Source organism: Leptonotus elevatus, chromosome 10, assembly GCF_054856555.1.
Source record: "Leptonotus elevatus isolate MCC_2025b chromosome 10, RoL_Lele_1.0, whole genome shotgun sequence".
In the NCBI taxonomy this organism is placed as follows: Eukaryota; Metazoa; Chordata; class Actinopteri; order Syngnathiformes; family Syngnathidae; genus Leptonotus; species Leptonotus elevatus.
Genome location: NC_141248.1, coordinates 12357960 through 12372244, shown reverse-complemented (window position 1 = coordinate 12372244; position 14285 = coordinate 12357960). Strand labels below are relative to the sequence as shown.

The 14285-nt window shown below is 38.9% G+C and overlaps 2 protein-coding genes across 2 annotated transcripts; one reads left to right on the top strand and one right to left on the bottom strand.

Moving 5' to 3' along the window:
- The first annotated feature begins 1250 nt into the window (after positions 1–1250).
- Positions 1251–7576, top strand: cdk2 (cyclin dependent kinase 2). The gene is made up of 7 exons (XM_086087303.1): positions 1251–1739; positions 3059–3136; positions 3208–3328; positions 3422–3592; positions 3698–3799; positions 4495–4698; positions 6853–7576. Exons 1-7 carry the CDS (start codon positions 1624–1626, stop codon positions 6955–6957), a joined length of 897 nt encoding a protein of 298 aa, XP_085943429.1. The 5' UTR covers positions 1251–1623; the 3' UTR covers positions 6958–7576.
- Positions 7577–7922: 346 nt separating this feature from the next.
- Positions 7923–13480, bottom strand: olfml3b (olfactomedin-like 3b). Its single transcript, XM_086086624.1, has 3 exons — positions 13274–13480; positions 11544–11829; positions 7923–9433 (listed from the first exon to the last, which is right to left on the bottom strand). Exons 1-3 carry the CDS (start codon positions 13478–13480, stop codon positions 8649–8651), a joined length of 1278 nt encoding a protein of 425 aa, XP_085942750.1. The 3' UTR covers positions 7923–8648.
- Between the last annotated feature and the right edge of the window lie 805 nt (positions 13481–14285).

Below are 14285 nucleotides of genomic sequence, written 5' to 3'. Positions count from 1 at the left end.
ATTTAAATTACATATCACAGCAATGTCCCACCCTAAGTGAGAGTGGAATCATTATATTGTCTACTAGTACATGACGGTGATTGGTGGTTCCTCACAGCCACAATACTTGCTCCCGCCAAGAGTCTCATGCCAACCAGACTGTGAGGCTGCAATGCATGTGACCTCTCATGTGCTAACCAAGGAGTTCAGGATAAGTCCTTCCCACAGAGCACCTGACTGCACATACCATTAAGGTATAACATTTGCTCCTCGGGACCTTCCATGAAAATGCTGTACAAATGCACGGCATTGTACTTTTATCAAGCACCACCTAAAAATATGTAGCACTCAAAACTCTACTATGGACCAACAGTAAAGTATAGTAACATAGCAGGCCTACATTTTCATCAAAAATGAGGTTGTTTTATTTCTAAAAAGTACATTTATTATTTTTAAGAGACTGTAACATTTTGCAGTGTTTGAAAACATAAATATATGAACATAAATCTGTCCTTAAAAGATGAATTGAAAATCATAGCACATAAAACCTAAAAAACAACAACAAAACACTTCTTAAAAAGCTGGCTATAACAGAACTGTGCTAAAGAATGTACTGCACTAGAAAAGTACAAAAAAGTGCTGTATTGGATTAAAAAAAAAAAAAAAAAGTTCAACCAGATTGTATGCAAAGCGGCCTAAAAAAATCAATCTGTTTGATGTTGTAGTAAACTGAAATTGTATTTAATTAGGTGATTACATCCTGTACCACTAGTGGGAGCCCGCGTACCACAAATTAAGATTTATTTGTGCTTCAGCCAGCAGCAAGAATAAAATATTTGAATAAATAAAATTATGGTCTAATGTGCACCAGTTATTTTAAAGCACTTACTTTTTTTTCTTTTTTTTTAACACATGCTAGTATATATTTGTTTTAGTGGTATCTTCACTACTTTGAATTCGTTAGGTTTGAAGCAAATAGAGCAGCTGGCAGCCTGGCACAGATTACATAAACGTCACAATCTCACGTGACCTGTGAGGCCGGTAGGCGTTTGATTTGTATTACAAGTGACACTAACTGCTCAGTATGTTGTTCTTTTACCGCGACTAAAGTCAGTCATATGAACTTAAAAGACAACATGTGGAAGCTAACTTACTTAGCGAACGCAGTTACTTTATTAAAAAAAACATTCTAATATTTTACACGACGAACGTCGCTAAAGACGTGGTTACAATTGAGAAAAACACCGCCCAGGAGACAATCGGTATGTTCGGGATTCAAAACGCGCGCTCGGGGTGGCAACGCGGGAAACGTCGCTGTGTTGGTTCGTCTGTATTTTGTAGTTGGACACAGATAGCAACTACCGCCACCCTGGGCTCAATTCCTTGCTTTGTTAACACCGTTTAGCTCGAATGAACTAATTACCCAGCGAGTTAGCTGGTTAACCTGACCCCGGGTGACTGTTTTAACACTCGGCGGAACTCTTTCTTCCGGCGGCTGTGCGTAACGCGGGCGAATTTGAACTAGTGGCGGTTGGTTGGCTGAATGTCCGCGTACTTGTTAGCGTGGACACAAAAAGACGCGAGCGAGCTTTTAGCTAACTTGAGCCGTGACATCCCCGCCGAAAACCGGCCTCGCCTCGCCAGATGGAGTCCTTCCAGAAGGTCGAAAAGATAGGAGAGGGCACTTATGGGGTGGTGTACAAAGCCAAGAACAAGGACACGGGAGAAACGGTCGCGCTCAAGAAGATCAGACTGGACACGTAAGTCAGCTGGGACGGTGTTGGGGGTCAACGAACCCCCGCTTTGTGTTCATGGGATGAGGCCAAAGTCTCCATGGAGTGCTCGAGTGTACGAATGCCATAGGAAGTATTGGTCAAACTTCAAAGCGTTTACATTTGTGAGCTTACAGCCATGTTGCCTTCCATTGTCAACATGTGGCACCCAAGTGTACCCATTTTGTATTTATACATCTCTGGATTTAAGTTGAAAGACTATTGCAAGGTGACACAGTGAAACAAAAGAAAAGTACGAGGACATCAAATAAAGCAAGGATATATTACCAAAAACAAAAACCCGAGTGCTCCTATTGCCACCATAATGACCAACATTAAAATACAGTAGTAAGGCTGTGTTTGTTAAAATAAATGCAATAGTAAAACTTTTAATGCAACTGAACTGTACTTGGTAGTGATTCTGTTAAGTACCACTAGTCAACCCGAGTACCAAACTTTGAGAATTGCTGATATAGACCTTAATAGAAAATGAGAAACTCATAATTTCATCACTTCTCAATGAAGATTTGTTGTTCTAAATTAATAATTTTGCAGTATAAGGTTTACAGTGCGTGGATCAATGGATAGTTATTTCTTTTCCCAGGGTTGTGTATATACTGACAAAATAAATGTACACATTTTTAAGTTTTAGAATATACTTTTTTTCTTTAGTGTGGACTTGTGTTAAGTCATACTAAATAAATTAAAAAAAACATTTTTTATATTTTCATGGGTAGTTTGCTTCAACTTTATTCAATTAAGCTTTTTGTGTCAACGTCAAAGATTTAAGTCTGTTATTCATCATTACCACAAAAATGTGAACATTTTGTTTCAGTCTATTAAGATCCTAACAAGCATGACAACGTCTGCCTACAAAAACGAATTGGCAATAATTATTTATGATTTTAGTGGCAGCATAGGTGGCCCAATGCAGTCCCAACATTAATTGAACCAATATATTTTACATGACCAAAATCTTACAGCTTCGCCAAACCAAAATGTCACAAAAAATAAAGACACCATACTGAAATCATGATCTCGTCTCTGTTTATACACAAAATTACTTACCAGTACTTAGCGTGCCATGTCTTTATCCTGTTGTATGAACAACTTGCAGGTGGATACGCAAGTTAATCGTGTACCGTTTGCCATCCAGTGGAAGATAATTTCATTGTTCTGCCTGTCACTCTGTCGCTCTCATAGATGGATAGATCAACAACGCTACATTATTTGTACTAAATAAGTATTTTCAGTCAAAAACATATTTTTTTTTGTTGATGATTTCCTGATATTTTTTTCCCCCACAGGGAAACTGAGGGTGTTCCGAGCACTGCCATCCGGGAGATTTCCCTCCTCAAAGAGCTCAGTCACCCAAATATTGTCAAGTAAGCTCCAACTGCTGCATGCAATATTGTTTTTTTTATTTCCAAAATTCAAATCTTGTGATGCTTTTAAGGTTGCATGATGTCATCCACACGGAGAACAAGCTCTACCTTGTCTTTGAGTTTCTCAACCAGGATCTAAAGAAGTTTATGGATTCTTCCACAGTCACTGGGATCCCGCTTGCTCTGATTAAGGTAGCCATTGTGTCCATTGGCCTCTAGTGGATTTACTTATTGTCCTAAATATGAATAAACACATATTAACTGAGATTTTCGCTGTGCCTGTAGAGTTATCTCTTCCAGCTGCTGCAAGGCTTGGCCTTCTGCCACTCCCACAGGGTTCTCCATCGCGACCTTAAGCCTCAGAACCTGCTCATCAACGCTCAGGGTGAGATCAAGCTGGCTGACTTCGGCCTGGCGAGAGCATTTGGCGTCCCTGTGCGCACGTACACGCATGAGGTAAATGAGGGAGCGCGATTCGGTCGGAGGTGACACGCCACCCCGATCCACAGCGGTCTTTTTCTTCATGCTTTCTTCTTATAAAGTCTGCTGTCTTCGTGTCAGGTGGTGACACTGTGGTACAGAGCACCCGAGATCCTGCTGGGCTGCAAGTTTTACTCCACGGCTGTCGACATCTGGAGTCTGGGCTGTATCTTCGCTGAAATGGTATTAGGGATGTCCATAATTAACTGATCGTTAAGATTTCTGTCGATAGGATGGAGTAAGGCAAAATGAAGAGTGTTGAAGTGCAAACGTCAGGAGCTCTGGCAGTGAAGTTTGTGGCCTAAAAACACACATGAGGAGAAAAAAAATTGGTTGTGTGCTTTCTGCTCTAATAGTGTGTTGCGTTACACAAGGTGGCTAGCACAGAATCATTTGACAATATTTCCACTGACAATCACAGCCTTTGAGAGGCAGCTTAGCGCCACAGGGCATCTAGACTGCCAGAAAATACATGGAAGAAGAAAGTAGTGGTAAAAGAAGAAATACAAGAAGCTTCCTATATTTTGAATTTGTGCTATATGAGTTTACATTGTGGGTGAGCATAACCAGCTATTTTTCTTCTTCTTTGGGTTTTCCAAGTGCTGTAATTTCTGGCTCTGAAAATAATGCTAATCTTCTCAATCCAGTTGAGGATTTTCCGAGATGACCCTTATTTTGTTTTTCCCGCTCCTGTCATTAAACTAAGCCTTCATAAATGTCTGCTGTCTCAATCCCCATGGCCTTGACCGGTGCCGCTCTCTGCGGCATGGCAGAACTTAAGTGGATGATTTCCACTTGTGCAGAGTGGTTCGTGGTGCTGCATAATCCATCTGCATCTCCACACTTTGTAATAGTCTGTAAAATCTCTTCTTTCTTAGATCACAAGGAGGGCCCTGTTCCCCGGCGACTCTGAGATAGACCAGCTCTTCCGCATCTTCCGCACCCTCGGCACCCCCGATGAGGGCACGTGGCCGGGAGTCACCTCCATGCCGGACTACAAACCGTCGTTCCCCAACTGGGCCCGCCAGGATCTATCCAAAGTGGTTCCTCTCCTGGATGAGGATGGACGAGATCTGATACGAGTGAGTATATTTTCCTTCCTTTTGTAAAATAAGGGGTGAGTTTCTTTTTTTTTTTTGTTAATGGTAGTAGTTAGCTTTGCGTGGCTCTTTTCATTTCCCCCCTCAATTGTAATGGGGTGTGCACACTTATGCAACCACATGATCCGTTGTTTACTTTTACCTCCCCGCTCAAAAAGATTATCATTTTTTTCTGATATAGTTGTATAGGTCACAATATTAGTTAGTGCTGGGCGATATGACGACATTTATCGTGTCTATCGTCATTTGTCACTTACAGCAAAAAGCAAACAAAATAAGTGACAGAACACTTGTTTTTGACGTACAAAAGCATTCATTCTGCATGCTTGTTTCACACAGCTGCCACCAGACGGCAGCCTGAGCAAGTGGACATGGCAGTGAATGATACATAGCACTGTTTCCCACAGATTTTAAAACTACATGGGTGGGTGGACACCAGCGGGTGGGGCTGGGGGGCGGGATCTCAGTCATGTTGCTACGTCTCCTCTCGCCTCACGATCCACAAACTAAGCGGTATATCTGGTCGCGACAGGTTTTATATATTTATTTTTAATATATTTTTAATACATTTTCTTGAAAACTTCTTGCGTGGTGGCCAGTTTACTTGGGTGGCCCACCCAAGTATTAACATGATGTGAGAAACGCTGCATAGTCGTCATACATTACAAGCTTACGGTAACAAAACCTATTATCCATCCATTATTTGAACCGCTTGTAATCAATGAAAATTAATAGAAAACAAAGTGGGTAAATGCACATAACGAATTCTACTACTTTGAAAAACTTAAATAAAACATATTTTTTAAAGCCGAGCTCAAAGCATGCCTGGGTACTCCTTTCAGTTCATTGAAATAACCTAGTGACAGCTTTGTGATTGTGAAACAAGCATAGCAGTTTGCGGGTCTAAATGTGCAGTTTTAGCATCATTAAAACACAGATTTTTTAGTTAAAAAAAAAAAATGGCGGAGAAAGCCCAGTAAAGCTTCTCTGTGATGTTTACCCTACCTACAAGCAGGCGGGGTACTCAAGTTGAGGCGAGATCGGTTCTACCACTTACGTCGCAGCATAGCAACGGGCTTCGGCTGGCTAATACTGCACATAAACATGTTGCTCTGTCGCTCCTCAGTTAGTAATAACAGCCTCCATGGCGGCGTATAAGAAGCACTTCTTCAGTTACAAGTATCGAAGTTCTCACGGACAGATTCCGAGGCGTGATTAACGTGGAAAAGACGTAGAAGCCTTGCTATGCTAACTGGCTAACGTTATAGTGAAACTGACATTAATTTAAATGCATGTGTGATTGATTACACTTTTTACAAAGTTCTTGCTGGTACCGCGTTAAAGCGGAGCGTGTCAAACTTTTAATAGCAAAACAGCCGGCCTTTTAATGAGTCTCTGGGGGGGGGGGGGGAGCAATGCTACACACTTAAAGAAAGATTAAACAGGCTTGATAAGCGATTCAGAAAATGGATGGATAATCTACTAAAGTTGAATACCTTTCATATCACTAATTATTTGTTTTCACACTGCAGTCCTGAGTTTTGATATTGACTTGAAATCTGCACAATAAACTTTTTCAAAAAGACATTACAGTAGATCTCGTTTTTTATTTTTAAACAATTTCTATCTGAAACATTTGTTGTATCCCCCATTTAGATTCTCAAATACATTTGTAAAAAATATGTCAGTGGTTACTGAATTTTATTTAGCAGCCCTACTGGTTGCATTTCTCATTTGATACAGATCTGTTTAATGTCACTTCAGAATAAAATGAGAAAATAAACTTAGTCTTAGTGTGTCTTAATATACTGAAAATATATTGTCGTATATCGTTACCGTGATATAAAATAGCCAATATCGTGATATAAGTTTTTTGTTTTTTTCATATCGCCCAGCACTAATATTGGTAGAGAAGGCTGAAATTATGTTTTTTTCCCCCCCTGGTCTCATTGTTATATATCACAAAAACTTAGCATTTGTGTAGACTTTATCAACACCGTATATACTTTTGTTTGCTGTTCTTTGAGATTTTTCTATTGTAAAATATTTGCCCTGGCTCACTCAAAGGTTAGGGAACACTAGTTTTAACGACAGCAGCAAGCGTGTATGTATATAACTATTATGCTTGTCTTTCAGGAAATGCTTCACTACGATCCAAACAGAAGGTTATCAGCCAAGAATGCGCTTGTCCATCGTTTCTTCCGTGATGTCACCATGCCTCTTCCTCATCTGAGACTCTGAATTGTGCAAAACCTCATAAAAAAAAAAAAGTAGGTTATTTTCATGACAATAAGCTCTAAGTGACCTCACTTCATGACATGTTCAGTAAGGAAAAATGAATGAGTTGTATCCTTTTGAAGGTGATTTTGATACTTTGAAGCCAATTGTTCGAGATGGTCTTGTCTTTTCTTTAGACCTAAGATTTTGTTCTGTTAAACATTTATCTGTTCCTGTCATTGTTCAGCGAAATATTGTCATCTTCTAACATTGTTCGGCTAAATGTTGTCTACTTCTAACCTATGTAGGTCTTCATAGACATATAGTTTTGTGTTCTATTTGTGTTTTGGCGTTAGGGTGTCCAAATTTTAGAATTTAGAAATTGCTCATACAAGTTTCGGGATAGTGCAAATATCAACTTTTATTGGTCATTCAATTTTCCTGCCGTCGGAATTCACCGAAAGTGAAAATCTCTCATATTTCTCATATTTGTACATATTGTTGCAATGTTGGCCTTATTTTCAGATTTTACAGTCTAGTGTGCTGTCACATCTTTCATACACTAGATTTTACCCGCCCTTTATGAGCCCTTTTTATGGCTACCGCTTTTTGACAGTTGAGAAAAATAAAAGTGTTTATATAACTGTTGGGATCAAGTCAATATTTTCTTCGTCTGCAGTTTTTTTCCTACATTTCCCCCCCCCATTCTTGTCTTGTTGGATGGAGACCATAGTTGCAACTCAAAAAAGTGAGAACTTCCAAGAAGACATAACCTTCAATTCAAGTATGTAATGTGATACTAAACCTTTGCCCACACAAGTCTAAAAAAAATCATCCAACGTGCGTAAACATTTACAGTATTTAAAATGGGTAGTTTCTCATGACTCATAAAAAATTGTGATGTAACTGATTATTTTACTGATGGTATGAACAAATATGTGATTTCTTTGAATTCTGCGGATTAATAACCAAATAGTCTGACAAGTTGGCACTTTTCGTAAATTTTATTTTGTGAAAAACAACTAAACCTGATCCGACATGGTTCACAGAACTCCACAGTGCAAAGAGGGAAACGCAACAGTGCTAGCCAGCTAGCAAATACTCAATATGTTTGCTATGGTTTGAACCACTGCTGTCACATTTGATTACATCAAACACAGACTAACATGTGGGGGATTACATCCATGTTTGTATTTCATTATAACTAGATTAAGTAAACTATATCTCAATCAGGCTGAGTTGGCTTTGCCTTTTATGAGCTATAATCACAACCAGGCAAACCAGGACCGAGCACTGCTCATGTAAGAGCTTAGTGGAAACAAGCAGGAAATTTGACAATGCCCGCAGATATTTAGACTGTCCCTCAGCTTCAGCAAAATCAAAAGTTTTCCTTTACTGGCAACTCTTCTCCCGGTTTGTGAGTGAAAATGGAATGCAGTTTTTTCTTTCTTTCTTTTTTAAAGGAAATCAAAAATCATGAAAGAAGTTGACAAATGTCAACTACAAAGATTGCTTTGGACAGAAGGTTGTCAGCAGTTAAAAGTCACAATGTGAAGAAATAGTCACTTTCACAAACATGTTGTGTAAAGAGACATTTAACAGACAATAGTACAACAGGTTTACAAAGTCCACTCTGGCCAGTCGGCTCACACGATGCCAGGTGGCCAAAACGACTTCTTAGCTACCACAATGTGGGTTGGGGGTTGTATTTGATGCTAAACCTCAAGTTTCTTCTTCATGACAAGTTTGTAGAGAATCTGATAGCCATCATCCCAGGCATAGAGCAGCTGCTCCAGCGGGTTGTACTTGAGACTGGCGTGAGCTCCGTAACGTTTGGGGAAGTAAACCAGCGGCGTGTCCTCATTGCTCACCATGTCGTTGACGTCGAACACGCACTGGACGTGGGAGCGGCCAGGCTGCTCCGAGTTATAGACCACATACAGCGTGCCGCAGATGACGAAGGCCGCTTCCGCGTTCTGCCTCGGGCAGCTCGTGTCCCACCTCTGCTCGATGCTCAGCGAGCCGGCGTCTATTTTAGCCAGAGAGATGTGCTGCTCATTCTGACGTGTTGAGTAAATGGCCCACAAGCCTTCTTCATCCACAGCAAGGTCCATCACGGTTTCGCGGCTTAGGCTGTACGCTGGGATGTAGTCCTGGTCTGGGAACATCACGCTATCTGTCACAGACTTGTTCCTCAAGTCGTATTTGACCAGCGTCAACTCATCCGCCTGAATGACGAGATAGGCGTGATTATTGTAGACGATGTGTCCCGTTCCCCGCCAGGGGGAGGGAAGCTTCAGCTGCCTGGAGTTAGACAAGCCTTGCGAACGAGTAAAGTCTTGCACGGTGGAAAATTCAAAGATGGTGTCTTCATCGGTTCCGTTGAAGACAAACACCTTCCCCGAGCCCCCGCCGGTGTCTCGGGTCCACATTCCCTTGGAACCACCGACTCTCTTCAAGATCTTCATGGCCTTGATGGTGGAGAGCATATCGCTGCAGTCTAAGGGAAAGAGCGATATGATTGCATCATGGAAGACGGAATTTTCCTCTCATCCTCTAACGTAACTACCATATTCACCCCAAAATGCCATAGGATTATTTATTATGATGTTTGTTTTTCAACTTAAATATTCATGACCTGTTCAATGGAAAGGAACTTGAAGGAACGCATGTCAGCTAACAACAATGGATACATATTAGGGGTGTCAAAATTACTATGTTAATTTAAAGTTCCTTTAACACCACTCATTTTTTTTAACGCACGATTAATGACCGCCCCTTATTTGGAAAGCCTGTACTGGGGGAATTCCAGTCGCAACGCAGCAGACATGTCCACATCAAAATTTAACAGTAATACATTTAATAATAATGCATATATTTGTGGAGACTGGGGTCAAGTTGTATTTTACAATTTTAAGAATGTGCGGAATTTCACAAGTTAGTAATAAAGATTAGATAGCTCTTAATATGAAAAGAAAAGTGCACTGACTGTCACCAATGTTTTACAAATGCAAGTATGCCATCTAGTGGCAGAATAATGACCTCAACACAAATCAATATTACACGTTTTTTTTACAGTACGGTACATCTTGTCCATTTTAAATCAATTTAATGAATTATGAAATTACTGTATCAATGATTAAAAGATGCAGCCATGTTTCGATTAGTTTAACATTTTTCCACTTTTATGTTAAAAGTATGAAAACATTTTATTGTACATTTACAACAGGTATGGGGTCAAGTTGTATTTTACGATTTTATAAATGCAGAATTTCACAAGGTAATTCATGTTAAAGATTAGGTAGCGCTACCCTCGTAAGGAAAATTTCCAATTTTGGGCTCTTTGCTTTTTATTAATATTAATCAAATATAAATCAAATATAAAGCATATGAAAAAAATCATTGAGTGAGCTGAAATTGCACCGTCCAAAATTTCAAAATTATTATTGTCATTATGTGGGAAACTAATTTTTATAGTACACATGAGTAAAAATATCAAAATTTTGGCCCATTGACTCCCATTATAAATAATAATTTTCATGTTTTTTTTTAATACTGTACACCTGATGTGTTATAGTGCATTTCCCGCGATTACCCAATTTATCCCTTCACTGGGGCATCAACTAAGCGTAGAATTTTTTGGGGGGGACTTTACAGTCATAAAATCCATAACACACCAGATGACGCTAGAGAGCTAATTATCATTTTTGGTCGAGCTGACTTATGTGCTTCCTATGTCCCCATTCTTATACAAAAACAAGAAAGCACGGTTGGGATCGGGAGCTTAGGCCTGTGAGCGTGTGTGGACGTAGTAACAGTGACATGCCCACGAGTATGTGATGAGTGTATGTGCGCGCATGCGTGAATATTCCAATTTGAATGTGTTTTTTTATAGATAGATGATAGGACAATATTGCTTTTATTGTCCATAGAGGGCATCAAAAACAAATAAATAAAAACTATATATGTATGGATAGGCCTGATGACACTGAACATTTTGAGTGGTCGCAAGTAAAAAAAAAAAAAAATCAGAAATTATTTGGATATCACACTTACAATAGTGAGCCAAATTTGGGCTCATTTGACTTATGTGTCGTAAAAAAATATATATGAAAAGAAAAACGCACTGGGCTGTCACCAATGTCTTACAAATGCAATTATGCCATCTAGTGGCAGAAAAATGACCTAAACACAAATCAATATTACACTGTTTTTTTTTACAGTACATCTTTTTGACTTTAACTCAATTTTATGAATTGTCAAATTACTGTATCAATGACTAAAAGATGCAGCCCTATTTCTATTTTTTTTTAAATTAAATAATTTTTACGTTAACAAGAATGAAAACTTGAAAAAAATATGTTAATGTACATTTAGAACAGATATAAAATTTGTGATTAATTCTGATGAAAAATTGTAATCGCCTGACACCCCGAATAAATATTGATTATAATTCACTGGGATTTGGGTATTACACATTTCACATGGAATTTCACTAACAATGGGGCTGCAAACTGAAAAGTGCAAGTTTACAAAAGCACAGTTAGGGTTGTGTACTACCACCGTGCCACTTCATTTTTTGCTAATGTGTATTTCAAACACAATCTCACCAGTAAGTTTGAAGTATTTCGTCTTCTGCTTCTCCTGCACCTGCGTGACCTGCTGCTCGATCAGCTTGTCGTCCACATCCACGCACGGCTGAGCACCGTTCTGCGTCTCCAAGTAGTCCAGCTCACGCTCCACCCGGTCCACCCGCGTCCCCATGCTGTCCAGGCTCACACGGAGTGTCTCCTTTTCTTTGTCCAGGTTCTCCAGCTGAGAAACCATGTGTTGTTTGAGTTCCCGCAGATCTGAGGCGTAGCGGGTGGCCTGTTCGTGCCATAAGGAGATGCGGTCCTGTTTTGTTGAAGCAGGCGAGGTCAGATATGCATATATATATATATATATATATAAGCATTCATCAAGAATAACTACAGCTTCAGAATCCTCAGCTTTTACCTCTCGGTGTAGAGGAGAAGGATTAACAAGTAAAACCGAGTGTGGAATGTCAAAGCACAATATTTACATGGATTTCAGTGGCATCATACATGTTGGAAATTCAAAGTAATATGAACAGCAACTTCAATTTTCTTTGACGCCAAGCTGTTATCCTTTAATGGTATAGTGCAGGGGTCAGCAACCTTTCGTGTCAAAAGAGCCATTTTAGGCCAAATAAATAACCAGAAATGTTGTCTGGAGCTGCAACAGTGTGTTAGTGTTAGTCTAATACTGTACTGAGGACTGAGGGCCCAAGAGCTAATGAGAGCTGCACCACAAACGACACAATTCTTCTCCCTTTCGTCTTTAGCTTTGGGATTTTTATGTGTGCGTGTGTGTAATTTTTCATATATTTTTAGACTTTTTTGCTTTTTTCTAAAATTTCTGACATTTTTGGCAATTTTATGGACATATTATGGTCACTTTCTGCCTCATTTATGGCCGGTATTTGACATTTTTTTCTGACTTTGCTATTTTGTAGACATTTTATGGTAATTTTTGTGATTTCTTTCTTTCTTTTTTGGGGGGAGGGGGGGCATTTTATAGTTACTTTTTGAATGTTTTCTTTTCTGCTTTTATTTATTTATAAAAAAAAAACTTGTTTATTTTTTTGACAATTCGAAAAATCATTTATGGAAATGTTCTGCCTTTTGTTTTTGGACATTTTAGGTTACTTTTTGAACATTTTCTTTTCTGCCTTTTGGATTTAATTCTCTGACATTTTTGGCAATCTAATGGGCAGTTTATGGTAAATTTCTACTGTTCCTTTTCTTTTTGGGACATTTTATGATCACTTTGGATATTTTTAGGTAAAACAAAAAACAACAACACTTTTTCTGACAAAAATTATTATTTTTTTACTCTGACATTTTTGGGGATATTTAATTTTTAAATTTTTATCTAAAGCATTAATTAAAAATATTTGTTTTGAGATCCACAGGGAGCCACAGAAAAGGTTCTAAAGAGCCACAAGCCGCAGGTCTTCAGAAAGTGACTTGAATTGACTTTCTGGAGACTTTCCACACAGGATATTGACGGTGAACTAACAACTTCCTTGATCAGCCTGATAAATGCAATCCTCTGCAACGTCTCTACAGTTGTTTGACAGTTATAACAGTACAGACAAAATAAATGTATCTGCATTATTTTATGTCCTCCCTATGTCAAAAGCAGACAAACGGAAAATAAGCACTATACATCTTCGAAAGCTGAGTTTTCCACAGGATATACGCACATCTGCATTCCATTGCCTTCACCTAATTCCTGGAAGTTTCCGTGTGGAGCAAAAGAAGAGAAGTCTCACCTCAATCGCAAGCAGCCTGCGCTCCAAATAGTCAATCAGGGCCTGGTGCTGTGCGCCGGCCAAGCACACCACACTGATGAATACAACGAGTCCTCTCATTTTGTCTCCTCCTGCTCCCGTAGACTGGCGAGTGTGTGGAGGAGCCGGCGGATCCCCAGAGGTGGGCTGGAATGTCCAGCTGAGCTCGATGGGAGGAGCCAAGAACATCTGGTGGAGATGGAAGAGACGGGTCTGTCCCCCTTGTTTCCTTTATGGCTGCTACCTGATGACGAATGTAGGAAACAAGGTAAATGTAAACGGGGCGCATATAGAGACAGTTAAGCAATGTTTAATTACAGAAAATATAATTATGAATACTGTGTATATATATATATATATATATATATATATATATATATATATATATATATATATATATATATATATATATATATATATATAATGTAGAGGTAGTATACTGTAGATGGAAAATGGTGAGGAAATTGTGTTTTCAGTAGTTTATAGCCTTATTTCATTATTCCTTATACTATATCTAAGAATGGATGCCAAAACGGACAAGTCAACAAAAACAAAAAATATTTACAATATTATGTTGTATGTGTCCCTACTAGTCTAAACACTACATTTTGATTACCGGTAATATTAAGTTTGTGGAAAATGCAGCTGTTTTTTATTTATCTCAAGGGTGGCCATTTTGTCACTTCCTGCCGACTGAAAATGACATCATAGTTGCTCAGGACTCAGGTAAGACCAATCACAGCTCCCAAAATGTCCGCCTCCACTTATGTTACATTTTTCAATAAATAAATCTATAAATTGTGCTGCTTTATTCATATTGCATAAACGCAATATTAATCAGAATACCATGTTTAGAGTAGTGGGGCTGCTTAGAACATCTCATCTTACATTATCATCAGCACCATACAATATATTATCTTATCTTGGTAAAATTACAGCTCTAAAATAAAATTTTGGGAAATATTCTGGTAAAAAAAAAGAAGAAAAAAAAGCT

Coding starts and splice junctions, on each gene's coding strand:
- cdk2 (XM_086087303.1), top strand. CDS start 1,624: ATGGAGTCCTTCCAGAAGGTCGAAAAGATAGGAGAGGGCACTTATGGG. Junction 3,800..4,494: donor GCTGTATCTTCGCTGAAATG/GTATTAGGGATG, acceptor CTTCTTTCTTAG/ATCACAAGGAGGGCCCTGTT. Junction 4,699..6,852: donor ATGGACGAGATCTGATACGA/GTGAGTATATTT, acceptor CTTGTCTTTCAG/GAAATGCTTCACTACGATCC.
- olfml3b (XM_086086624.1), bottom strand. CDS start 13,480: ATGTTCTTGGCTCCTCCCATCGAGCTCAGCTGGACATTCCAGCCCACC. Junction 11,830..13,273: donor GCAGGCTGCTTGCGATTGAG/GTGAGACTTCTC, acceptor TCAACAAAACAG/GACCGCATCTCCTTATGGCA. Junction 9,434..11,543: donor GAAATACTTCAAACTTACTG/GTGAGATTGTGT, acceptor TCTTTCCCTTAG/ACTGCAGCGATATGCTCTCC.